We start from the raw sequence: 25,207 nt of genomic DNA on the forward strand, positions 1-25,207 counted from the left end.
TGAACACAGCGCTGCCTGTGCCAGGCCAGGGCCCAGCTGCCTGCAGCCCCCAGCCCGGCACCCCCGTCCCCAGAGAGCTGGAACACGAGGGAGGCACCGGCTGCAGACCCAGCAGTGCAGGAGGCTGGAGAGGGCCAGCAGCTGGAAGGTGGCCATGGGGACAGCCCGTGCAGGCCCCGCAGGGAGACAGGCATGGTGGGCCCCCCGGCAGGTGTTCCGTGGCTGTACGGTTGTCTCCCTGGGGTGAGGAAAGGCCAAGCCAGGAGGAGGGAAATCCCCAGGCAGACGGGGAGAGCTGCCCGCCCCTCCTGCCTCCACTGCAGGGAGGGAGACCCAAGGAGACTCCACAGGACGCGGAGTCCCTCAGGCAGCTGTGACGCCTGGGGTGCAGCAGGGATCTCCCCTTACACACAGGGGCAGGGGCAGCACCTAGCCCCTTCACCCCCCAACCCAACCAGCCCAGAGACCTGCCCACTTACCCCCGCGCACGCCCCAAGCACAGCACCACGGAGCCAGACCAGCCAGGTATCGCAACGGACCCAGGGGCACCGAGCCCAAGGCAGGAGCCAGAGCAAAACACCAAGAGCCACACGCCCAGCCCAGCCCAGCCCAGCCCAGCCCAGCCCAAGAGACCCCGCCCCAGCTCCCAGCAGGGCACTGCCGCACACCCCCAAGAGAGCCCCCAGCACCGAAACCCCAAACCTCTCCCTAACCCACCAGTAGATGCACAAGCCCCTAGAATTCAGATGCACCCCAAGTAGTCAATTGCCCGCTCCCCGCCCAGGGAGCCGGGCGCATGGCTCGGCAACATTAACACCCAGCTGCTCAGTGCCAGGCAGGTGCTCAGGCGCTGCGGGAATGGGGCAGCCTAGACATGGACACAAGGCCACACAGACACAGGCCCAGCCACGGGGGGGCAGGTGGTAGCACTGAGGCTCCGGTGGAATAGGAGGTGGTTACCCCACATGAGGAGTTAGTCTGCAGAAGAGAGGAATGAGGGGGGATTTGATAGCAGCCTTTAACTACCTGAAAGGGGGTTCCAGGGAGGATGGAGCTAGGCTGTTCTCAGTGGTGGCAGATGACAGAACAAGGAGCAACGGTCTCAAGTTGCAGTGGGGGAGGTCTAGGCTGGACATTAGGAAAAAGTTTTTCCCTAGGCGGATGGTGAAGCACTGGAATGGGTTACCTGGGGAGGTGGTGGAATCTCCATCTTTAGAGGTTTTTAAGCTGTGGCTTGACAAAGCCCTGCCTAAGATGGTTTAGTCGGGGCTGGCCCTGCTCTGAGCAGGGGTTGGACTAGTGACCTCTTGGGTCCCTTCCAACCCTCATCTGCTAGGGTTCTGTAAGGAAGGCCCAGGGCAGCAGCTGGCTGGGGAACGGGCAGGTCCCCCTGGGCCCATGGAGGGAGCTGGCCCCGTACGGGCTCCGATCGGACCCAGGACCGCTGAGTCCCCCCAGCCCAGTGCGAGCAGAGCCGAGTGCCGAAGAGCAGGACCGTGCTGCATCCCGGATGGCTGGGGGCTGGTGAGTCACAGGCAGACGCAGATGCACGGCAGCGTCAGCTCTGACATCCTCAGCAGCGTGAGTCAGCGGCCTCCCAAGGCAGGAGAAACCACGGATGGCAGCCCAGGGTGGGAGGGGGCTATGGGGCAGCCAGGAGGACTGTGCTCTGCACAGACACCCTCCCCACCTCAGCATCTCTGCGAGGGGAGCAACGGGGGCTGACAGCTGCACTCTGGCATGTCCTCCCCCAGGGACGCTGGCTCCAGCATCCCCCCACAGCCCCAGGGACTGCGCCAGCACAAAGCCAGAGCGCCAGGACGCACCAGAGCCAGACCCGAGGAGCTCTAAAGGGGAGGCTGGCGGGACCCAGAGGAGACACCCCAGTTCTAGTCCCAGCTAGCCGGGGAGGAGCACGCAGCCCGGCCCCCTCGGGAGCTGGCTGGTCCCAGCGCACAGGCTGGGTCCACTGATGGAGGATGCCAGTCCTCGGAGCCGTGCAGATGCTCGCTTCTATTCCCCAGCCGGCCCTGGACAGTCATCTGGCCAGCCCAGCCTGCAGTGCTAACGGAGCCCCACCGCCCTGCCGTGTCTCTAACACAGCACTTCTCCTACCTCCGTAAGCTCCACTAGCGGGGGGGAAAAAGGGGGCACGTTCTGGGGGCCCTGCGTGGAGACGGGGCCTCCTGCCTAGAGTCCACAGCATCCTCCGGGCTCCTCTGCTCTTAGCTGCCCCGGCGAATCCCCCCCCGACACACCCCAGCCATCCGCAAGGGGGGCAAAATCATCAGTTTCCACTCCCAGCCCTCTCCGCAAGCCAGCTCCGCACTACAACCCTGTGCCAGCCACCCCGCGTAACCGCTGGGCTCAGCACACCTGCCGTGCCAGGCCCTGAAGGGCCCAGGACCATTGCCACTACAGCCAGCGAGGCTCGGTCCCACGAAGGGAGGGAGAAGGGCCCCAGAAGACGCTGTGGGGCAGAGCAGGGCCCGGGGCAGGCACTGGGGTGACACTGCCTGGAGATGAGCCCCGGGCCTGACTCAGACCAGCTGGAGCCTGCAAGTGCTTCGTGTCGAAAATATTTGGGTTTTTAGAGGCTTCAAGGTCCCGGAGCAGGAAGATAAAGCGCAGGGCGCTTTGGTGCTGGCATCCCGGACCCGGGGCCTGCCCACGTGCTCCCTGCTGAGGACAGGGGGCTCCACATGGCACCTCCAGTGCCCCAAACCCTCGCCTCCAGCTGCTTCCCCGCCCGCGACCCCAACCCTGCCCCGAGGAACCACCGCGAGCAATGCCTGCGCCTCTCGCAAACCCGCTGCATCCAACGCAGAGCGGCCCCCGGCTGCCAAGCACGGATTGCCCCCCCCCCCATCCCCGGGGAGGCAGGAGCTTCCCCATTGTTCTCTGCTCCCCTCCCCTATCAGTCCCCCCATGTTCTCCCCACAGGACAAGAGCCTCCTCCCCCGCAGCTCTGCCCATCTGACACGGCCTCCCTCTGGCTCGGGACCCAGGCATCCCTGCCCCGCTTCAGAGCTACTTCCTGGGCAGCCCTCGGGGGGAGCGGCTGGGCTGGGGGAGCCCCCGGCACCCACTGGCCAACGCGGTACAGGAAAAGGCGCCAGCAAATCAGGGCAGGAAAAAAGCCCGTGGGGGCCCAAGTGAGAACCGGCCCAGAGAGGAGGCACCGCAGCCCTGTGGGCAGACGGGGGAGCTTTCCCTCGAATCCATCCCTGCTGGGAGGGGACCCTGGCTCAGCCCCTTTCAGCAGCAGGCTGGGGGCAGGGGGGGGGGGAAGGACTGGCTGCTCGGGGACAGGAGCAGAGGAGGGGGCATCTGGCACGTCCCAGGAGAACAAGGGCCAGCGGCCGTCCCCAGCGCTGCATCAGCAGCACCTGCCATGCAGTCCCTTTGGGCTGCTCATCAAGGGAAGGGGCCAGCCTGTGTCCCTCATTGCCAGGGTCCCATCTAGGCCCCACAGCTGACGAGACACGGGGGGGGGGGAGCCTTGGCAGGGGAGACGGACCCTTGGCAGGAGGGGCGAGCGAATGGGACACCTGCCCAGCTGCTATAAACCCAGGGGCGGGCGGTTCCCCAGCTCCTCCGCCTCCGAGCCCGGAGCAGGCAGACGGCTGTCAAAGGCAGCAGCTGGGATGGCGTAAGCAGAGAAGGGGAGGCATTTACCCAGCACTGCCAGGCAGGGCCCAGGGACCGAGTGACGTCTGCGGCCGAGCAGAGGAGGAATAATGCCTGAACCAGGAGATTAGCGCATCGCTAAGGAGCGTTCGAGAGATGGGGGGGGGGGGGGAGCGCCATGACGCGCTTCGTGACAGCATCGCTCTGCTGGAAGAGGCAGGGTCCAGCTAGATACGGGGGAAGGGGGGGTCTGGGCCCTGTTTGTGCTCGCAGCTGCATATTCCTTGGGTGTTTGTTTGCAAAGCCCCAGGCTGGATCCCGGCCCCCGGCCTCCGAGCTCAGTCCCTGACCGCACTGCCGATCCTCCCACCGCCTCGGGGAAGCCAGGTTCAGGGTTTCCAGGGGCAGCCCCTGGGGTCACCCCTGCTGGGGCAGCCAGCCACCTCCCAGGGTCTGCCCAGACTGGGCCGGAGACAGGCGTGGGCGTGCAGTGAGGCTGCGTGCAGACCCCAGGGGTCTGGAGAGAAAGTGCCCCTCTCCCACCCCCATCCCGGCATCGGGGACAGGAGAAAGAAACCACAGCCAGAGCGACCCCCCCTTCCAGTGCCCCCCACCGCCTGCTCCCCGAGGGGAAGGTCACAGACGTGCAGGGGGGCTGGGGAGCGGATGGGGACTCCCAACACGTCACAGAGGGGAACCACGCGTCCACACAGCGACCCCCACCCCGCCGCGCCCCGAGGCAGGGCTACAGCCAGCGCCCCCAAGCCCAGGTGTGCAAGGCGGGCCTGTCGGCTGCAGCTGGTCCCCCCCTCGCACTGCCGGGAGGCCCCAGGGCGCGGGGGTGGGGGACGGGGGGAGGAGTGGGCGCCTCTCCCCCCAGACTGTAGGGTCGGGGTCCGAGCAGCAGCAGCGCCCCGGGCAGCGGGGTGCAGCCGGGAGGAGACACTCGGGTGCCCAGAGAGCAGCCGCACCGGACCCACACACAGGCCCCACCGGCTGCAAGCCGCTCCCCCCAGCCCAGGTCCCGGTCCCACCGCTCCCTCCCGGCCACCCCGACGCGGCTCCCCTAGCCTAGCTCCCCGCATCCACCCCAGGACCGGCCCCCCACCGTGGGTCCCGGCCCCCCCCCAGCTCCTCCCGTGCCCCCGCCCCCCCCAGCTGGTCCCGGCCCCCCCGCGCCCCCCAGCTGGTCCCGGCCCCCCCGCGCCCCCCACCGTGGGGGCCCCCCAGCTGGTCCCGGCCCCCCCGCGCCCCTCACCGTGGGTCCCGGCGCCCCCGGCCCGCAGCAGGCGGCCGGAGACGAGCAGGAGGCAGAGGAGCGGCCGGAGCAGCCGCCGCCCCAGCCCCATCCTCGCCGCTCAGCGCCGCACCATGCCCAGCCCGGCCCGCCCGGCCCAGCGCCAGCCGCCCGCCCGCACCCGCCGCGCCGGCCCGGGACACGCCCCCGCTCGAGGGGCCAATCGCTGCCCGCTGCTCCGACACGCCCCCAGCAGCGGAGCCAATTAGCGCCCATCGCTTGGACACGCCCACCCCGGGTAAACTCGCCGGTGTCGAGACCCGCCCCTTTACACGTAGCCACGCCCCCTGTGGGGCGCACCAATCAGCAGGCGAGCCAGAGATTCGCCCTTCGACACAGGGGCCAACCGCATCCTGCAACCAGGCTGAACCCCGCCCCCTGGAGCCCCGCCCCATGTGGGCTGCATCAATCACACTTGCTCGTAGGACACGCCCCTCTCCGAGGAGCCACGCCCCCTGCAGATCGCACCAACCACAACCCAGCGGGAGGGCAGGTCCCTTCCAGAGACACGCCCCATATAGAGCGCACCAATCACAGCCCAGCGCCAGGCCACGCCCTCACACCTGGGACATGTAGATTTACGGACTGGTGGGTGCAGGGACCTGTGGGGCCGCGCAGAGCGTGGGGCAGGGGGAGCCATGGTCCATGGCTGGCAGTGGGGCAGGACAGATAATGGGGGGTGGGGCAAAAGAGCAGGGCAGGGCAGGTCAATGGGGTGGGACAGTGTGGGGGGGGTCAGACAATGGGGCAGCAGGACAGACGGGGGGGGCAGGAGGGGGCAATGGGGCAGGACAGATAATGTGGTGGGGCGGGGCAAAAGAGCAGGGTGGGACGACGTGGGAGTCAGACACTGGGGCGGGGCAGGGCGGGGCAATGGGGTGGGGGGGTCAGATCAGGGGTGCAGACTCCGGTGAGGTCTCCTCGGGCAGCGTTTCGCCCCCTTGGCCCAGCGGGGCCGGTCAGCGCCTATGGCTGGAGATGCTTTTCCGGAGGGGTGGGCGTACCCGCTGAAATCGGCCTTTGCCGACCTCTTCCGACCCCCCTCTAACCCCGCCGCTCCCGGCCAAGCTCCCCACCCGCAGCGCTGGGGATGCCCTGCCCTCAGTGCAGCCACAGTCTGCGCAGGGGCCCGGCTACACCACCCCACCCCGCGCCTGTCCAGGGTTTAGGCCAGTTCCCTGCTAACGCGACGTGCTTCTCAGGCCGGCCACACGTCCTCCTGCCTCCTCATCTCCATCCAGCAAAGCTCATTCTCCTGGCCCAGCACTTTCACCCTCCCTTTGCACCCCTTCCCGGCTGGAAGGTCCCTCGCTACCAGCGGCCCTTGGGGTGAAGAAGCCACATCTGTGCCGGCCAGGAGTCAGCCCCGAACCTCACCAGCACTGCCCTCCAGGCTTCCCAGGCCCTGCTGTCCCTCTGCCGGCTAGCCGTGGGCACAGGCTGACCCTCGAGCCCTGCCAGGTGCACTGGACAGACCCGCTGCTCCCAAAGGAGCCGTGTGTACCAGCGTGTCAGGGACGCCGCAGGTCACTGCTCCGTTTGGCGCACAGCACCTGGCTCGGGCTGGCATGAAAACAAGAGCAAGTGACCTGACCGCAGAGCAGGGGTTTTACTGACAGCAAGTGGAACGATCGGATCCAGCTAGTTCCAGGTGAAATAAAACCATGACACGCAGCCTAGCGCCCAGGCTTACGTACCCAGCTACCGTCCCGCCCAGGAGTGCCGCTCAGCCGCGGCAGCTGGGCTCCTTGTCCATGCCCCAGCCACGCTCTCCGCCCGGTTCCCCACCACAAGGACCCGCGTGTCTCCGTGCATTCGCCGGGCTAACTCCTCCCCTTAGTCGTAAGCAGGGTGCCCTCCTCTTGCATTTTTCCCCCTCGCTTTTGTGATCTCTTGCCCGCTTTGCAAGTTTGATTAGCTGGTGGCTGCGTCCGTGAACAGACTGACATTGTGGGGCGCGCGGGACGCAGTGACCAGGGCGATGAGTGTCCCCTGCCCCTGCCTGACCGGACCCCGGGGACCCGTCTGAATTTACACACCCGAAGAGCAGTTTTCAGCGTAGCTACAGAACGGTTTAAACCATGGCCCTCCCCACATTTCACACTGACTGTGGTGCCCACGGCTTTATTGGCTCTGGGGAGAGCCCTCCCACGCCACCCTTGGGCGCACGGTTTGGAAGCCATCAGACCCAGAGGACACCTGTAAACCCCTGTGCACCCCTCATGCCCCCTGCCCAGGCAACAGGGCTCCCGTGGTCACAGAGGTGCACCCCATAAACACCCACAAAGCCACCTCCTTATCCAGCTTCCAATCCGTCCTCAAACCACTGCTTTGCCCCGAGGCGGACAGAAAACGGCACCGGCCGGCGTGCTGAGACCACGACCTGCCCAGCTGCCCAGCGCTGGCTCATTGCAAGCCCCATCTGTCGGCTCGACTCCCCTCGGATTGTGAGCTCGTTGGGGCAGGGACCGGCCTTGGTTCCCCACGTCTGTTCGGAGGAAGGGGGGCCTGCAGCGTGACGAGGGCTCCTAAGTGCCGCGGTGAGAGCAGTAAATAGCCACGGCCCGTTAAACCATTACTAGCACAGACCAGCTCATGCCTGTCTCTTGACACGGATCCTGCCAGCTCACACACCCATCGCAGGCCGGCCCCTTGCCCACTGCAGGAAGGGCCAGGCCTCATTTGCCGATTTCTGCCCTGGGGCGGGTTTAAACTCGCAGCACAGGGGTGCAGTTCCATAGCCACAGCCTGTCCACTGGTGCCACCAAATTACCGTGACAAGGCCCTGCCTACAAACTCTCTCGCCGGGGCTTGGGGCACAAGGGCCTGCCAGCTTTCAGCCCGTGCTATTCTAGAGACAAACTCTTCCCTGAGCTGCGCTTTCCGGCGTGCTCCCAAAGGGGCGGCTGGGGTCAATGCTGAGTGACCCGAGACCACCCGGGGCCATTGCTGGAGCCAGAGTTTGCGCTCCAGCCGTGTGCACCAGCCAGGACCCGTTGATTTGGTAACAGGCTGGGTGTAGGGGAATGCATCTCAGAAACCCCTGGCTCCAAGGACCCCAAATTTGGCCCCTAACCTGCACCCCTGGGCGGTGCTGCCGTTTTCAAGGCAACCTGACTCAGCAGGAGGATTTCAGGGCCTGAGACAGAAAGTGCTGCTCCACCTCCCCGGCCCTTTACCAACAATAGTGAATGGTGCCCCGCCATCAGGCCCAGCCCCGCAGCCAGCGGGATGCTGGGGCCCGGGGACAGGGCTAGCACAGTCCGTGGCAGAGGCAGGCTGGGCGGCCAGGCGTTAACGTTTGTACGAACGCTGGTGCCTGGCTGGAGGCAAGTGTAGCACGGTGGAGCGGCTGGCCGGAGGTTCCTGGCTGGGAGCGATGCTCGGGGTGGGCCGAGCCGGTGGCCTGTGCTGGGAGGAATTGCTGCAAGCGGCTTTCTTCCGACACGGCCAGGGAACTTTGTTAGAAAAGAGGGAGAGGCTCGGCCCACAGCTGCTCCCTCCCACCCCTGCTGCCCCACAGAACTTCTGCCCAGCCCCACCTGCAGCCCCGCCCCACTCTGCAGGGTGCAGGGAGCAGGAGCCAGCTGTCCCAACCTGCCTCACAATTAACAATGAACAGCAAAGAATAGATGCGGGCCAGGCCCAGCCACTTAGCCCAGCCAGATCGCGTTGCCGCTGACCTCCAGGGGGTCCCAGCTCGCTGACTCTGTGTCAGAGACGTAGGCTCGCCCCATGAGGTCCTTGCCCACCCCAGAGCTGTGGGGCCAACACCATTCTACGTGCCCCTTGTTGCAAACTCAGCAGTGGGGCCAGCGAGAGATGCTGCCTGTTTTTCTGCAGCAAACGCCTGCATCAGGCTCTGCCATGTGGGCTCCCGGGGGGATGGCAAAGGGGGCGGAGGCGAGAGCTATGCCCGGTGCCAATGGCTGGTGGCCAGTCATGGTGCCCGGGTGAGGGGCACTGCAGCAGTTAAAGCCTGAAACGTCTCTCAGCACCCGTGCACTGGCTGCTCCGGGCTGTGCTGAGCTGGGCTTGCTCTGGGGACCGAGGTAGGGGTCCACCCCTCAGCTCAGCAGTTACCTCAGACCCTCGTGGCTGGAGAACACTCCTGGCACGTGGCAATGCTGCCTCTGGCTGTGCAGCCCCCTGCAGCTGGGCTGCTGCCAATCTGCATCCCCGAGAGCCTGGCGCCGGCCCTGGCCGAGTGGGCCATTGCTCGGGACCGCTGGTGGCAAACGGCACCCAAGGCAGGATGCTCTTCTCTGCCACAGCTGGGTTTGTGCCTGAAGACAGCGGGTCGCTAGCCATTCCTCTCATGGTCACCGTGGTGCCCTGGCAGCTGGGAGCTCTTGGCACAGCCCATGCAGAAGCCAGCGGCATGCAAGGCGCTGTACACACAAAGCCAGGCCCTGCCCCCCAGAGCTCACTGGCCAGGCGTTTGTGCAAGGCGGGAGGAGCTGAACCTGTCTGCTTCAGGACACAAGGCAACTGCCAATGCCCTGAGGTTGGACGAAGGAGAGCAGCTTCTCCCCAAAGCTGCCGCTGTCTGTCTGCCTGCCTGCTTCACGGCAGAGCGTCTGCACAGCCCCTTCCGCAGGCTTCCTCCTGCAGATTTCAGGAGGACACCAATCAGCACAGCCCCATTCAGATCCCCACAAGGCCAGGCACAGCCCAGGGGGCGGCTGGAAGGGTCCTGTCGTTCTACTGGGCAGGGAGCATCTGCTGAACTGCACATGGGTGACGCTGGGCCATGGCAGGGGAAGCCGCTACCTGGCTGCCATGACCCCCGAGCTCAACCTGTGGAGACAGATTTTTAAAAGACCCAAATGGTCGATTGAGCCGTTCCTTGTAACCAGCTCGCAAAGCCCCCCTGCACAGACCAGGGCCGTGCCATTTAGACGTGTGTGGTCAGGAGAGTGCTAATGGCTCGCCCGGTCCGTACCGACCCACGGTCAGCGAGGGAACCAGACAAACAGCTCCCGTCTGTCTCTGCAGCTGGTCAGTGCAGAAACCAAAGACGATATTAACATTCAGATGAAACTTGGCTGTGGCTTTGTCACGGTTTTCATCCCTCCGCCGTTTGTAGTAAGGAGCTGGGTATGGCTGGAGACACGGATTGTCTCACGCTCCCGGAGCTGGTTACTGGTGCACGTAGGAACTAGGATACTCCAAAGCCACAAGTAAACCGATAATGCACTCAAGGAAACACCCGCTGTCAGGATATCAATAAACCGGCCCAGGGGCTAGACAACCATCCTAGGGGCCTGATCCTGTTTATCTCAGATCTGCTGGGGGGTGGAGGGGAGACACATCAAGTTGCAGGATTGAGGTCTCCAGGGGTAGCCTAGATCATCCTGTGGTTTCTCATGGAAGAAATGACACAGGCTCTAGCCGTGAGCTGTCTGTTGGATTATAACCTCTGGACTGATCCTGAAAGAAACGCCTGCAACTCAGCTTATCACCTCTGCAAAACTGACCCCTGGACTTTCTCTCACCTGTGCGTATAACGACCTGTAACCAATGCACCCCCCTTCGCTTTAAACAAATATTAGTCGAGTTAGGAACCGGCTGTAAGCGTGTGTTGGGTAAGAGCTGGAGTATTCGTGGACCTGGTGCATAATGGGCCGTCCTCTGGGATTGGTAGAATATTTCTAGATGGGGGCAGGATTTCCAATAATCCCCCTCCCCTCTGACCGGGCTGTCTGGGGGGAAGTCTCAGGCCTGGATGGCTTTAAGGGAACGGCGGGGGAACCGGTCAGGCAACCAGAAGCTGTTTTGTTCCTGGCTGGCTGAATCAATTACTAGAATAACCACCAGTTTGGGGGCTTGCCTGCCCCCTGCTTTGCAGTTTGCCCCAATGAAGCAATCTCAGGGTGGCCCCCCCTGGAGACCACAGCCAGAGCAGCTCTGGGGGGGGGGGCAGGGACGGGAAAGCAGCCAGCCAACGAGTCTTCACAGCGAGCCACGACCTGGGGCTCAAACCTGGCGGCAAGAGGCCAGCAGGGTCAGGGAGTAGGCAGCCAGCTTCCTGGCCTGCACGCCGGGCACTGCGGCTACCAGCCCCAAGGGCTGTGGGGCCCAGAACTCACCCGCCCTAGCGCCGTCCCCACCAGCCAGAACCAGGAGCTGGGGCCGAATGAAGCTGGGACGAGAGGGGAGCAGCTGCCTGCAGGCAAAGGCCCAGCTGAGGCTCACCACGTCCCTGCCCACTCATGGCTGGAGACGCTCCAGCTCCGCTCACCGGCAAACCTGCCTCTGCCCAGCCTGAGTCTGTCCAGCCTCGGCTGGCGCTGGGCCTGCCTCTGCCCCAGCAGGCTCTGGGGAGCGGATGGGCTGGAGTCTCCAGCGGGAAGGCAGGGGGCCCTGCACGGCCCCTTGGGGCTGCGGCAGCCAGAGGGGAAGCCCCGGCCTGTGCGTGCCGGCCACGTCCCATTCCCTGCTGTGCAGAGCTCAGCGGAGGGAGCCCGGGAGTAGCCTCCCTGCAGCTTGTGCCCCCTGGGATTGGTCGCGGGGGCAGGTTCTGACCCTTGCAGCCGTGGTCCCGCCAGTGTGGCCAGCTCACAACGATGTTGGGTTCAACAAAAGCTCAAATGCTACAGAAGACGCCGAAATCCATAGCCCGCCCCCCCCAGGCCCGGGACCCCTGCGTGAAACGAGCCCAGAGAGCAGCTCAGCTCCACATCAGCCACACCAGGCTGACCCCCCCACCGCAAAGGGGGGCCCCAGGCTCCTGGCCGGGTGGGAGGGGGTGTCCCTGCTCTGCACCCAGGGTTCAGAGTCTGAGGCTAACCCCCCCCAGTCCCTCCCCACTGCTGGGGGCTTGCAGGGAGGGGCTCTTCTCCTTCCCAGGGGAGGGTCTGTACTGCTCCCCTCCCTGCCCACGCTGGCTGGCTGTGAGCTGGGCACCCCAGCTCCTGCCCCCCGCCCCCACAGAGCCACATGCTGTGGATGGAGAATGCACTTTAATAGCCACCCCAGGAAAAGCAGGGTTCAGCCCCCTCCCCGCCCCCGGATGCCGCTCAGTCGACCAGCAGGCTGCAGTCCAGGTCTGGGAAGAGGCTGAAGAAGCCCTGGAAGGAGAGAGGCAGAGATCAGGGCTGGGGCCAGGGCAGGGGGGGGCCCAAGGTGGGTGGGAACAGCTGCTCCCGGTTCAGTTACACAAGCGTTACCACGGCAGCCAGCTAGTCACTTACTGCAGGATGATGTTGCCATAGTAACCACTCACTGACTCAAGGCCACTGCAGGTTGCTGTGGCAACCATTCAGGGATGAAACGGGCCAGGGAGGGGCTGGAGCAGATGGGGAGGGGGTGGGGGGGTGGGAGACCAGGGAGAGCAAGGGCAGCAGGACCCGGCTCTTACTTGTCCACAGAGCGTCAGCCCGTGGGGGGGGACCCCGAGACCTGGGGGTTGCAGGGGACCCCAGCACTTACCTCAAAGCACCCTGAGATGTAAGGAATGCAGGGGGGCTCTGTGCAGGGGACCCGTGAGAGGGCAGAGGTGTCCCGTGTGGGGTGCGGGGGCCAGGGTTCATGGTCTCCCCTGAGGGAGGGTGACGCGCTGCAGTCCCTGCAGGTGCAGAGGGGGGGACAGGGGGATGGGGGACGGGAGGCAGGACGGGGCAGGCTCTCACCTGGAAGAGGGTGATGCTCTGCAGCACACTGGAGGTGCAGCACATCTCGCGGATCGAGTGCATGGCCAGCTGCGGGGAGCCGATGTCCAGGACCCGCAGCCCCAGCCGGGAGGCCAGGATGGGCCCGATGGTGGTGCCGCACGGCACGTCATTTCGCACCATGAACTCCTGGGATGGGCAAAAGGGCGAGGATGGGCGGGGGTGTCAGGCCATGGCCCCCCCCACAGCCTGGTTCCCTCGGGGCTCAGCGCAGACCTGATGCCCTGGAGCCAGGGAGACACCAGGGCCAGTCCCAGCACAAGGCTGGGAGCCCCTCAGTGCCGCCCCCTCCCTCCCTGTAGCTCCGGGATCTGGGCTGAGCCACCCCGTCCCACCGTCCCCCAGGAATCCAGCCCCCGGGGTGGGACAGCAGAGCAGGGTGGCACAGCTCCCTTGCTGCGCAGCCATTCATTTAGGGGGCGTCCCTGGCCTGTCCTGGTGCCCGAGTGACTCTGGTGGGGGGAAGAGGGGACACTGCCAGCCCTGTTTGCCGTGGAAACCCATGAGCCAATGGTGAGCGAGGGGGAAGGTGATGGGGGGGCAGGGTGAACCAGCCCCTGGGGGACAGGGCATCTGACCCTACCAGGTCACATCTGGCCCCATCTCTCCCCTCCCTGCCAGCCCTCGGCTGGGGCATCCTCTCCCTCGGCCTGTGTTCGGTCCTGGGGGATCTCAGCTCTGCAGCCAGCATTTCAGGGCATCCCAGGGGTGTCAGTGGAGGAACCAGCAGCACAGACACCAGCGGCTGAGGGGGTCCCTGGGCCCTGCAGTTCCTGGGGGGCAGCAATGGGCACACGCCAGGGCACTCGGTGACAAGTGTGGGAATTTTTTGGAGCGTGCTCTAGGAGTGATTAGGGGCTGTTCTCTGGCCTGTGCCAGGCAGGGGGTCGGACGAGATGGTCACCTTGGTCCCTCCTGGCAGGGAATCTAGGAATCCTATTGCGTACTATTTGTCCAGCTCTGCGCCTGTCACCGTGGCATTGCCAGCCCCCGGCGGGACAGAACTGAGGCTCTGCCTGTGACACGGAGCCCAGGCCAGGCGTTCCCGACAGAGCCAGCACACCTGGATAGAAACCCCAGGGCCTGCACATTAGCACCTCTGGCACGGGGCAGGGCAGAAGCCCCAGCTGGAGAAGAAAGGCAGGAGGTGTGAGAAGAGATGCTAGGCAGGCCGGGGCGGACAGCGAAGGAGGAGCCGAGGGAAGCGGCAGGGGGAGCTATGGCTGCCATCAATACGAGCTCAGGAAGAATCCTACAAAAGCGGAAACAAACCAATGCTAAGGAGGACGGAGCAGCACACGGAGGTCGGACAAAATCCGCAAGAGGAAGCACACGATGAGCCACGGCTAGCCGGGGGGACAAAACGCAGCAGGAGGAGGGTCTTTACATAGAGGAGGAGCACAGGGCAGCTGAAGGAGTGCGCTTAGCAGGACAGCACGCCAGGGAGTGATGACAGCAAGTGCTGCATGTCTATTTCGGTTCGGTCTCTACCGCACAGGTTATGGTGACCGGACACTCAGCCCACGCAATACACAACGGGGGAGGGACGCGGGGATCGAACGGATCCGTGACCATTGAGAAGAGTGAGAGCTAGCCGAGTCAGCTGGGCCTGATGAAATCCGTCCTCGGGTACCTCAGGACCCAGCTGCCGCAATCTTGGAACCGTCAGCAGCTATCTTTGAGAACGCCAGGAGGGCAGGAGAAGGGCAGGCACAGCACCTGGCTTTCAAAAGGGGACCAGGAGAACGCAGGGAATTCTGGACCAGCCAGCCGAACTCCAGCAGCTGGACGCTCACTGGAACCGGTGGTGAAACAATCACTCGTAAGCGCCTGCAGGATCCTGGGGCTCTAAGGAATAGCCGGCACGGGTTTGTCAAGAACAGATCCTGCCGCACCAGCCCCATTCCCTTCTCTGACAGAGGTGCTGGCCCAGTGCCGGGGGCAGCCGCAGACATGACACATCGTGATGCTAGTCAGGCGTTTGACACAGCCCCATATGACAGTCTCATAAGCAAACCAGGGAAACATGGTCTGGATGAAACTCCCATCAGGGGGTTCACAACTCCCTGAAAGACCGTACTCCATGGTTCCCGGTCACACAGGGCTAGTGGGGCCCCGCAGGGTCTGTCCTGGAGCTGGTGCCAGCCCGTATTTTCATTAGAGACTTGGATAATGGGTGCAGAGTATGTTTGCAGAACGTGCTGGGGAAGCCAAGCTGGGAGGGGCCGCCAGCACTTTGCAGACAGGGCTAGGATTCAGAAAGCCCTTGGAGAACTGGTCTGAAATCAACACGCTGAAATTCAAGAAAGTGCAAAGCACCTCACTTCGCAAGGGAGACCAAAGGCCCAGCTACAAAAGGGGGACGAAGTGGCTGGGGGCAGCGCTGCGGGGAAGGATCTGGGTGTTACGGCGCATCAGAAACGGAATGTGCCAACAGTGCCAGGCAGCGGCAAAAAAGGCTCATCTCCCCCTGGGCTGAACAGCATTAAGTGCGAGAGACGGGAGGGAAGTGCTCTGCTCTGCCCGGCTGCGGCAGGGCTGTGTCCAGCTCTGGGCGCCGCACTTTAGGAAAGACGTGAACAAATCGGAGAGTCCAGAGGAGAGCAACAAACCTGACGGAAGGTTTAGAAAACCCGGCCGGCCGGTGAGGAAAGGTTAAACCGGGCGTGTCTGGTCTGGAGGAAAGACGACCGAAGGGGAACCTGATAACAGGCTCCAAATACGTTGCGGGCTGTTACACAGGGGTGTGATCAGTTGTTCTCCATGGCCGCTGAGGGCAGGACAAGCAGGAATGGGCTCGGGCTGGAGCAAGGGTGGTTTAGGGTAGAGATTGGGGGCAGCTCTCTGACTCCCAGGGCAGTTACGCTCTGGAACAGGGGGTTGTGGAACCCCCGTCGAGGCAGGTTTCTAAGAACAGGTCGGACAAACCCCTGGCAGGGCCGGTTGAGGTTTCCTTGGCTCAGCCCACAGCAGCGGCTGGACATGACGACATCTCGAGGTCCCCTCGCTGCTGAGATGCTGGACCTGCCGCTCTCACGCTGACCCAGCTGCTGCCAGGTGCCCCCTACACGGCCGCCTCGCTACCCCAGGCCTGCCCGGCGTCACCGCACATCCTGGCTGGCAGCACCGCGCCCCAAATGGGAGAACAATGTCTCTCGCAGGCGCCCGGCTCGGCTGGACTCACTGCAGGGGTCGCTGATGCCCGAAGGCCCAGTCCGGGGGTCGTGGAGGCCATGGGCCTGCCCTGCGGAAGTGGGGGAGTCCTTGGGCCTGGCGCCCTCAGGGGGCACTCCCCGGGGACTGGGCACGGCAGACCCTGTGGATCGCTGACTTAGAGGTTTCCTGTGCAGGGAGGCCATTCTGCCCGTGACCATGGGGCGTGACCCACACACGGCCACAGGTCATGAGAGCGGAGTCCCCTGGCGGCGCCCGTGCTGGCCGGAGCCAGGGCACTTACCTGCAGGGGGACACCCACGCGGTCCGCGATCTCCCGGATCACCGCCTCAGTGACGGCCGTGGAGGCGTAGCGCTGGTTGCTGTTCACCTTGATCACGGGGCCCTGTGCAAAAATCCCGACTCAGCCCGGCACTGACCCCCAGGTGGGAGGGCGGCGCCCCCGCCAGCGGGATCTGCCCCAGCGCCCAGCCTGCCCTCAGCCTCGCTGAGCAGGGGTGCGGCTGCAGGTAGGGGAGGCGCTGGTCTCCCCTGGCTAATGAAACCCAGCCAAGCCCCTGGGGCCCCCATGCTCTGCGACTCCCCCCCCACTGGGGCACAGGCCGAGCCCAGGAAGCCCCCCGGGGCTGGCTCGAGGTTCCACACAGGCCGAGGGGGCTCAGAGCGGCCTGCAGACGGGGTCTGCTCCAAGCCGGGATCTGGGCCTCTGGGCTGGGACCCCAGCTGGCCGGAGCAAAGCGAGCGCCGGGGAAGGGCCCTGGAGTGCCAAGAGCCCGGCTCTCAGAAGGGGGTGCAGGGAGCTCCCCCTCCAGTCCCCCCCAAGGGACTCCCCTGGCCCAGCCGCAGGGAAGGGGCTGCACTCACCTTGTGGAAAGCCGGCCGGTGATTCTCCTCGTGCTTGTCCCTACAAGAGAAGCTGCACATTACTTCCGGCGTGGCTGGAACCCAGGCCTCTCCCCCGGCCTCATCTGCTCCCCAGACAGCCCCGAGCCCAGGGGGCCACCTGCCCTCCCACCCCTGCTTCCTACGCGCGGCTCTAGCGGGCACGTGTCACAGCCTGCGGGCGCCAGGGGGGTGCCGCCGGGGAGCCCCCGGCCCGCTCACTCACACGTAGTTGGGGTGCACAGCGTGGGCCATGTCGGCGCTGATCAGGTAGGACTTGGCCATGGCCTCCTCGAAGGCCGTCAGGTTCTGGGACGTGGCCGAGATGCGGCGCAGCACCAGCTCCGTCAGCAGGGACTCAGCGCCCTGCGCGCTCTCCGACCCCACCTGCAGGGAGGGCCCGTCAGCGCGCCCAGCGGCAGGGGAGCCTCGGGCACCGTCCCCAGGGCAGCCCATCCATGAACTGCCCCAGGGCCACACAGGGACGACGAACCACTTCCCCAGCCCGGCCCTGCTCCCAGCCCCATCTCCTCGCTCCATGGGACGCGCCCTCCTCTGCAACCGCAATGCCAGCTTCCTGCTCCCGCCGGGGAGAGGGGCTGCAGCCTTCGGCTAGCCCAGCTCCCCCGGGCCCCTCAACCCTGACCCACAGCCCCTTCTGTCCCAGCCCTAGGGTGCCCCCAACCAGCTCTGCTGGTGCCCCTCAACCCTGACCTGCAGCCCCTGCTATCTCAGCCCAGGCTCCCCACACTTCTATCTCACCACAGGAGCTCCTCAGCGTGACAAACTGGGAATGTTCTGTAACATTTTTATGAGCCCTGGGTGTGCCTCAGTTTCCCCGTACGTCGTGGTGTCACCCAGTGGGGGGCAGGGCAGGCCGGTCGGCTCTCAGGGAGGCGCAGACACAACAGTGTGAATGTCGCCAGCTCTCTGAGCCGGGACAAGTCATTACGGACGGGCCGAGGCCGACCCCACATCAGTGGAGAAGCCCGGCAGACAACGGCAAAGCCAGACCCAGGGCCCTGACCCCCAGCGCCCGGGGGGATGGGTTTCCCCACCTCTCTGCTGGGTGCCATCCGCCGGCCGGGGAAGGCAGGGCGGGAGGCAAGTTGGCTGCTGGGGGAACCAGGGCTCTCACCGGGGGATTGCCCCAGCAGGGCTGGCACAGTCAGAGCCTGACCAAGGAGCTTCGACAGCCGGGCTGGGCCCTGCCTCCGTCTGGGATGACCCCAGGCCCTCCTCAGCCGTGCCCGGTCCAGGAACGAACCCGACTGTTCTGGCAGCGCTGGGCGAGGGGCATCAACCCACAGAGTGGGCACGTCTCCCTCAGGGTCTGTGTCCGGGAGATGCGCTGACTGGAGCTGACGGGGTGCAGCGGGGGCAGGCCCTGGGCTCCAGTCTAGGAGGCGGTGAAGCCACGTGGCTTCCCCGGGAAGGAGAGCGAGACCGCTCGGGCCTGGCCCACGGACGGTGCCCGAGCTGGGGTCACAGCACTGACCCTGTGGGTCTGACACACCCAACATGGGGCGAGCGGTGCAGGGACTAATCCCCCAGCTGCCCCACACTTCTCTCCTGGGGCAGGGAAAGGGCCCAGCTGTGGCTGCACTGGGAATCTCTGGGCACCAGGGCAGGGGAAGCTGGACTTGGCCCCATCTGCTCCCCGCCCTGCAGGGGGGACGCTGGGCTGTGAAGCGCTGCTGGAAGGGGAAGGGCTCAGTTCTCGGCTGGGGCACCTCACCGCCCCTCCCCGCTCACCTCCTCGTTGTCATACAGCGTGATCAGGCGGATGTTGGGCTCCTGGGAGAGGGAGCCGGGACCCTCGCAGGAGCTGATCAGGGCCTGCAGGGGAGAGACGGGGCCGGGACACGGGTCTGAGCCAGGGCAGGCTGGGAACGGGGCACACCTGGGCAAACAGCCCCTCAGCTCCGACGCGTGCCCAGCCCCGCTGCCGCTCAGCGAGAAGAATCCCCACAGGGTCCTGCCAACACGCCACCCCCCCGAGACGGGCACAGCCATGACCCCCAAACGGAGCACAGGGCAGGGTGCACCCGCTGTGCCGGGGGGAGATGGTCCCCCCACGCAGCCCCGCTCACCTGCAGGGCGCAGTAGCAGCTGTGCAGATTGTCCAGCCGGGCGGAGAAGATGAACTCGTCAAAGGCGCCACCCAGCGTCTGAAAGGAGACGAACGGGCTGGGGAATTGGCAGGGCTGGGGAATTGGCAGGGCTGGGTCCCGGCAGGGGTCTGGGCCCAGTTCCCACCAGCGCCCCGCGCGGGGACCCTGGCATGTGCGCACAGAACCAGGCGCTCCGGCAGTGCTTCCCTGCCATGCCCTGGGCAAACGCCACCCTCCAGGAACAGGACTGCAGGGCTACCAGCGCTGAGCCCCCCCTTGCCCTGGCGCAGGTAGTCAAAGGTGACGGCGAAGCAACGGCCTGCAGCCCCCGCCCGGCGCAGGGCGAGAGGGGTACGCGTGGGGAAGCCAGCAAGGGGCAGCCGCCGGCAGGGCCGGAGAAGGATGGTCGGTCGCGCTGCAGGTTCCAGGCCCAAGCGGGACACCACGTGGGTCCAAGTGACGGGGCAGCAGCGGGGCGGCTCACGACCTGGCTCCCACCAAGAGACTGGGAGCGGTGGGAGTCAGAGCTGAGCGCGAAGCAGCTCCAGCTGGAGCAGCAGAGACTGGAGGACGAGGATGGGGAACGGGCTGACTCGGAGACGCAGTGACAGCACGAGCGGGAGCTGGAGACGCCGAGGGGTAAGTGGGGAAAGGCCCCGGGTTGCCAGTTCCGCAGGGAGCCGAGATACCAAAGCGTTGCCCCACTCTGGGGGCAGGAGGGAAGATGCAGTTTGAACCAGGCGGACCCTGCGGCCTGGCTCCGCCGTCGCACTCTCTGCTCGGTCCAGAGCCAGAGAGCCCCACGGCCGGACGGACGGAGGTTCCTGGTCCCATGGTGCCGAGTCCCTGCTGCCGCTCTGGACCTGGGGACAGGCTCCCCACGACTGGACAGAGGGCCACCCCGCTCCAGGATGGGGCACATTCAACCCCAAGCCCCAGTGGCCTGTTTCACAGCCACAGCCCCTGTGGACCCCGGGCTGGTCCCTGGGCACCGTAGCCAGGTGGCTGTTGTCTCCTGCGTCCGTTCCTTGGCTCTGTGGCGCCCCAGGACCAGCTGCTCCGGCCCAAGGCACAATAAGGGTGGTCCCTGCTCCGTCCAGCCTGGCCAGGTCGCCGCCTGGCTGGGACTAGGTGCAGATCCATCGGCGTGCAGCCGGGCAGGTAGCATTGGGACAGGTCCCAACGCCACTATGTGCAAGACCCCACCGGGCCAGGGCAGGGACCCTCGCAGCCGCTTTGAACCTCAGCCCTGTGCCGGGCACCCTGAGGCCAGAGAGAAAAGCCGCTGCCTGGGCTATGCCCAGCCCCCTGCTACCAACCCTGAATGGGCCAGGCCCCGGGCACTCACCGCCGGCTGCGTATCCACCAGACACAGCTCCATCTCCACAATCTGCTCCGGCTTCACCCCCAGCTGGGAGCTGAGCAGGGACAGCAGGACGGGGGCATGCCGCTCCTGCTGGGGAGACAGCAGAGCCCCCCAGGGCAGGTGAACATCACAGACAGGGATGAGACTCCCTCCCCCCCTCCCTCCCCCCCCTCCGGGCAGCACCGCCCGGCTGCAGCCCACTGGACTCGCCCAGAAATATGCAGCTCTTGGCTGGGTTCCCCACGTCCCCAGGTCCCCCCGGCATGGGGGACACAGTGCACAAACCCCCATGACGGGGAGCTGGGCTCGGACACACCCCGGGGCCCTCGGCATTCAGCACAGAGCTCCCCTCCTGTCTCACCTGGGTGCCAGCAGCGCAGGGAGCCCCAGCCTCGGGCGCCCCCTTCTCCAGCTCCTCCTGGATGGCAGTGGCCAGGATGGGGACCCTGCGGAGGAAAGGGCTCGTTCGGTCACCTGGGCGTTCCCAGCCACGCCCAGCTGCTCCCGCATCCCGGGGCAATCACCGGAGCAAGGCCCCCCCTTGGGCGCAGCCTCGCCCTGCTCCCCCGGGGCCCGCCAGCTGACGGGCAGAGAAAGGGGTGTCAGACACCGACAGGGTGATGGGGCTGCCAAGCGACCCCAGGCCTGCGATTCCCACCCCCAACACCTCTCTGTGCCCCCCACGTCCACCCCTCCCCCCGCCCCCAGACCTGGCAGCGTGTCCCCCGGGGGCTGCCGGGCTATGAGCCAGCAGGAGACTAGCCCAGCCTGCTGGAGCCCCCCTGCACACAGCCGGGCCAGGACCCCGGGGGCCTCTGCTGAGGCTGCGGGCGGGGCCGTTAGTGCCCACGGCGCGGGATGGGGACACCTGGGCCCAGCTGGAGCCCACCCTGCTGGGGGCGGCGAGGCTGGGGGCTGGCGGGGGCCCTCACAGGTGATTCTCCGTGTTGGGCCCGAAGCTCTCGTTGACGTTGCGCTGCAGGTGGATGGCCAGGTGCGGGATGCGCAGGATGGGCCGCTCCACCCACACCAGCCGCTGCTCCAGGCGCCCCCCGGCCGCCTCCTGGAAGCAAAGCAGGGAGGGCAGGTCAGCAAGCCCCTCCCGAGGGACCCCCGCACCGCAGGAGCCGGGGGCCTTGGCCCCCACGGGACTCAGCCCTAGTCCTGGCGAAGGAGCAGCCTGGCCCACAGCCCCACAGCCGGGTTGGGGGCTGGGAGGATCCAATCCACGGGGTGAGGGGCCTCCGCCTGGCTGGGGCATCCCTCCCCAAACCCCCACCAATCGGGGTGAAGAGGGCTGCAGTGTGAGACCCCCCCACACCCACGTCCCTGCAGGCAGGGGGCCCCACGCCTGGGGGGGGAGTGACAACCTGCAGACTGCCGAGGGGGAGTGTCGGTGCGACAGATGGATGGACAGACTCTAGGAGCATCAGGGTCCGGGACCCACGGACAGGAGCGGATCCAACCCCAAGCCGCAGCCCACAGACACGGTGTTCGGGACCCATGGACGAGAGCAGCTCCCAGCCCAAGCTAGACTCACCTTTACGATCACCCGCCCGGCCACAGTCAGGTCGCGGTCGAACCAGGTGCTCCAAATCCCCCCTCCATAGGTCTCCACGCCCACCTGCACCAGGCCCACCTGGCCCCGCTTGGAGCGACGCTTCACCTGCGTGAGAGCCAGGGGCCGTCACCAGCCAGCAGGGCCCAGCGGGACCCCCGGCACTGCCCACGAGAGGGCGCAACCAGCCCAGCTACAGCTCCCGGACCAGGCCACCGAGCTGGGGCTCCAGGGGGAATAGATGGAGTCAGGCGCCGGGTGCGGGAGAGCGAGGGTCCGTGCTGACCCCGACAGCGCTGGGCAATACGCGGCGATCCCTGCCCGGGCGAGGCCCCAAAGCCAGGCAGGGCTGGGACTCCAACGCCCGGGGCACTCCAGGGGAGCCGGGGGTTAGGGATCCAGACAGACGCCCCAGGCAGGGCCAGGCGGAGCAGGTGAGGGGTCAGCCATGGGCCAGGCCAGGCACCGTGGCGCCAGCTTGACAAGGGGTAGAGCTGGGAGCTGGCCTGGAGGCGCCCCAGGGGACCCAACGGGGGCCGGGCCGGGCCGGAGGCGCCCCAGGGGACCCAACGGGGGCCGGGCCGGGCCGGAGGCGCCCCAGGGGACCCAACGGGGGCCGGGCCGGGCGGCGGCAGTGGGCGTGCCGGGCGCGAGGGTAACTCACCCTGAGACAAGGGCTGTCCGTGTGGGCGCCGATGAGACTGAAGCCATTGCCGGGCTGGTACCGGCCCCCGACGGCGAAGGCGATGAGGGTGGAGTAGTTCCGGGTGAGGAAGTACTGCCGGGAAAGGGGAGAGGCGGCAGTGGCGGGGCAGGGCCAGGACCTACTCAGCCCTGGCCCGGGGGCGGGGAGTGGTCAGGCCTGGCCCACCCTCCACAACGCCCTGCGCCCCCAGAGCCGCAGGCCAGGGCACGAGAGCACCCCACCGCCCCGACCCAGGCAGCCCCGGCCCTACCTTGTGCTCGGGCTGGATGTCCCAGTGCTCGGCCTCCTTCAGCTCCCGGAACCCCGCCCGCAGCAGGCGGCTCCGGCACTCGGCCACCACTGCGGGGAGCGCACAGAGCATCACGCGGCGCCAGGGACCCGGACCCAGCCCCGCTGCCCAGGCCATGCCGGCCCCCCACCCTCTAGGGGCCACGGGGCACTGGCTGCAGGAAAGTGGCTCTGCTCCTCCGGCTGTCGGTGCCTCACCGGAGCTCCATGAGGGGTCTGTGCAGAGCATCGGGGCCCCTGCCCCTCTGCCCCCATCCCCATGGGGTGCTCGTGCACTCAGCAGGGCTGGGCAGCTGGTGCTGGGAGCTCCCCCAAGCGCGGGCAGGCAGGGCCCCGGTTCCCCCCGGCTTGCAATTCCCAACCTACTCTGTAACCAAACCTGCTGCGGCCCCCCACCGGGAACTCCACGCCGGGCCGCGTCCCACAGACGGGGGTTGAACATGTGGGGACGCGTCCCCTGCCTTGGTGCCAGCGGGAGAGACGCTCCCAGGAGCAGGCCCAGGCTCCGGGCAGCTCAGCCCGTCCTGGGAGCAGGCAGGGAGAGGGAGGCGGGCAGGGGGTGGCCCTGGTGGGGGGCTTCCATGGGGCAGGAGAACAGATCTAGCACCGCCTGCGTGGGGCAGGTGCTGCGCTGGGGCAGGGTGAGAAACGGGCCCGGGCCCAGAGCTGGGCTGGGCAGCCATGACCCGGGGTGACCCCCCCGGTGAACTGACCCCCGCCCGGCCAGCCTCTGCCAACCCACAGCCGCGGGGGGAGCCGGGGGGCACAGGGCGGGGTAGCTCCGCTGCCGGCCAGGGCAGGCCCTGCTGGGGGGCAGCCGTGGGGCAGCAGGGGGGCAGCCGGGGGGCGGCTCTCGGTTACTTTCGGCAACCCCCGGCTGGGGCAGGAGCTGCAGGCTCAGGGGCCCCGCTCCTGGGTGCAAACCCCCCGGCCCCCCAGCCCGGCCCCCCAGCTCCGGCCCCCTTACCGTGGTAGGGCGAGGGGCCCTGGCTGACGAAGCGCAGGAACTGCTGGGCTGCCGCCTGCACCGCCCGCCTCGAGTCACCGGCCACGGACGCCTGGCGGGGCGAGGGGGGGCGTTACCGGGGCGTAGGGACCGGACCCCCGGACCGGACCGGACCGGACCGGACCGACACCGCCCCGCCCGGCCCCCCGACACCCCCGGGGCAGCGCCCCCCAGCCCCGCCCGGCCCCCCCGGGCCACCGCCCGCCCCACGGCGCACTGCCCCACGGCGGGCCCCCGGGGGGGAGTCACCGCCCACACCCCGAGCCCAGCGAACCCGGCCCCAGTGGGGCGGAGCAGCGCCCGGGCCCCCCCGGCAGCGCCTCGCGCTGAGCCCCGGCCGCAGGGCGGGCAGAGCCGTGCAGGGGGGGTCTCTCTCTCTCTCTCTCTCCGCCCCGGCCCGGTACCTGCATGGTCGGCCCGGCCCGGTACCTTTGGCCCGGCCCCGCCCCGGACAGCGGCTCCATCCGGGCGGGCGGGCGGCGGCTCCGGGGCCCCCTGCGGGCCGGGAGGAGCAAACACAGCCCCAGCCCCATAGCGCCGCCCCATAGACCCCCGCCTGCCCCGTCTCTCCCCACTGCCCCGTAGGCACCCCGCCTGCCCCATACACCCCCCGCCTGCCCTATCTCCCCCCCAATGCCCCATAGACCCCCGCCTGCCCCATCTCCCCCCAATGCCCCATGTCCACCCCACTTGCCCCATGTCCCCCCTCTGCTCCATAGACCCCCCCTGCCCCATAGATCCCCCGGCCCACTCCATCTCCCCCCCACTGCCTCATACACCCCCCACTACCCCATAGACCCTCCCGCCTGCCCCACAGACCCCACCCCCAGCCAGGGAATGGGACACGGAGCTCATCCCCTCTGGGCACCAGCTCTGATCCAGCCCCGAGTGGGGGAGAGATGTGACAAAGTGGAAATATTCTTCATGTTTTCTCGGACTACGGTGCACGTGCCTCAGTTTCCCCTGGGTGTTACTCATGTTTGGGTGATGAGACCCGGGTGTGTGATCACTGCAGACAGCACTTGAGGGCAGGGAGGCCTCGCTCTAGCCACACGTACCCAGACCATGGCCAGGGACCCTCTGCCCTGCGCTAGCCGGCTGGACAGGAGAGGTGGCCACTCGGACTGGGGCTGGGAAAACGGACAAAGGACGGGGGAGGGGCAGGGGCGGGTGTGAGGCTGGCGGGGGAAGGGCCGGTCCCCGGTGGGGATCCAGGCTGGGGGCTCGAGTCGGGAACTTCCCCAGCGGGTCGTTGCTGTAACGTCGGCTCCATCGGCTGACACAGTCTGTGCTGCGCCGTGCGCCTGAGCCACTGACCCCGCGGGCTGGGAACTGTCTCTGCCTGCCAGCGGGTGCAGGGCCCGTGGGGCGGGTCAGGGCTCCCCAGGGTCCCACCCAGGGGACTCACTGTGGGGGGCTCCTGGCAGAGCAGGGGGGGGCCGAGCACTGCGAGACCGGATTTGGGAGGCGGCTGCACTGGTGCGAGGGGCCCTGGGGAGACCCCCCCGCTAGA

General features: G+C 66.9%; 2 protein-coding genes across 3 annotated transcripts in view; both read right to left on the reverse strand.

The window, feature by feature from the left end:
* PTPRN (protein tyrosine phosphatase receptor type N) overlaps positions 1–5,050 on the reverse strand; it is a 42,805-nt gene extending 37,755 nt beyond the window's left edge. The window contains 1 exon segment of the mRNA XM_067570126.1: positions 4,889–5,050. Coding sequence (XP_067426227.1) covers positions 4,889–4,979 — 91 coding nt within the window. The 5' untranslated portion in view covers positions 4,980–5,050.
* A 6,827-nt stretch (positions 5,051–11,877) lies between these two features.
* DNPEP (aspartyl aminopeptidase) lies at positions 11,878–24,195 on the reverse strand. Of its 2 annotated transcripts, none has more exons than XM_067570118.1 (15): positions 24,099–24,195; positions 23,656–23,746; positions 22,651–22,739; positions 22,359–22,472; positions 21,677–21,802; positions 21,069–21,199; positions 20,498–20,582; positions 20,119–20,223; positions 18,750–18,827; positions 18,412–18,495; positions 16,883–17,043; positions 16,639–16,678; positions 16,058–16,159; positions 12,562–12,729; positions 11,878–12,000 (listed from the first exon to the last, which is right to left on the reverse strand). In XM_067570118.1, the coding sequence occupies exons 1-15, from the start codon at positions 24,156–24,158 to the stop codon at positions 11,950–11,952; spliced, it is 1,485 nt and encodes a 494-aa protein (XP_067426219.1). In that variant the 5' UTR covers positions 24,159–24,195; the 3' UTR covers positions 11,878–11,949. The 2 variants fall into 2 exon arrangements, with proteins under 2 accessions (XP_067426219.1, XP_067426218.1); XM_067570117.1 differs by having other exon boundaries at positions 20,119–20,226.
* Positions 24,196–25,207: the final 1,012 nt, after the last annotated feature.

Source organism: Emydura macquarii, unplaced genomic scaffold (assembly GCF_026122565.2).
Source record: "Emydura macquarii macquarii isolate MOO-44397 ecotype Brisbane River unplaced genomic scaffold, CSIRO-AGI_Emac_v2 contig_2988, whole genome shotgun sequence".
Lineage (NCBI taxonomy): Eukaryota > Metazoa > Chordata > Testudines > Chelidae > Emydura > Emydura macquarii.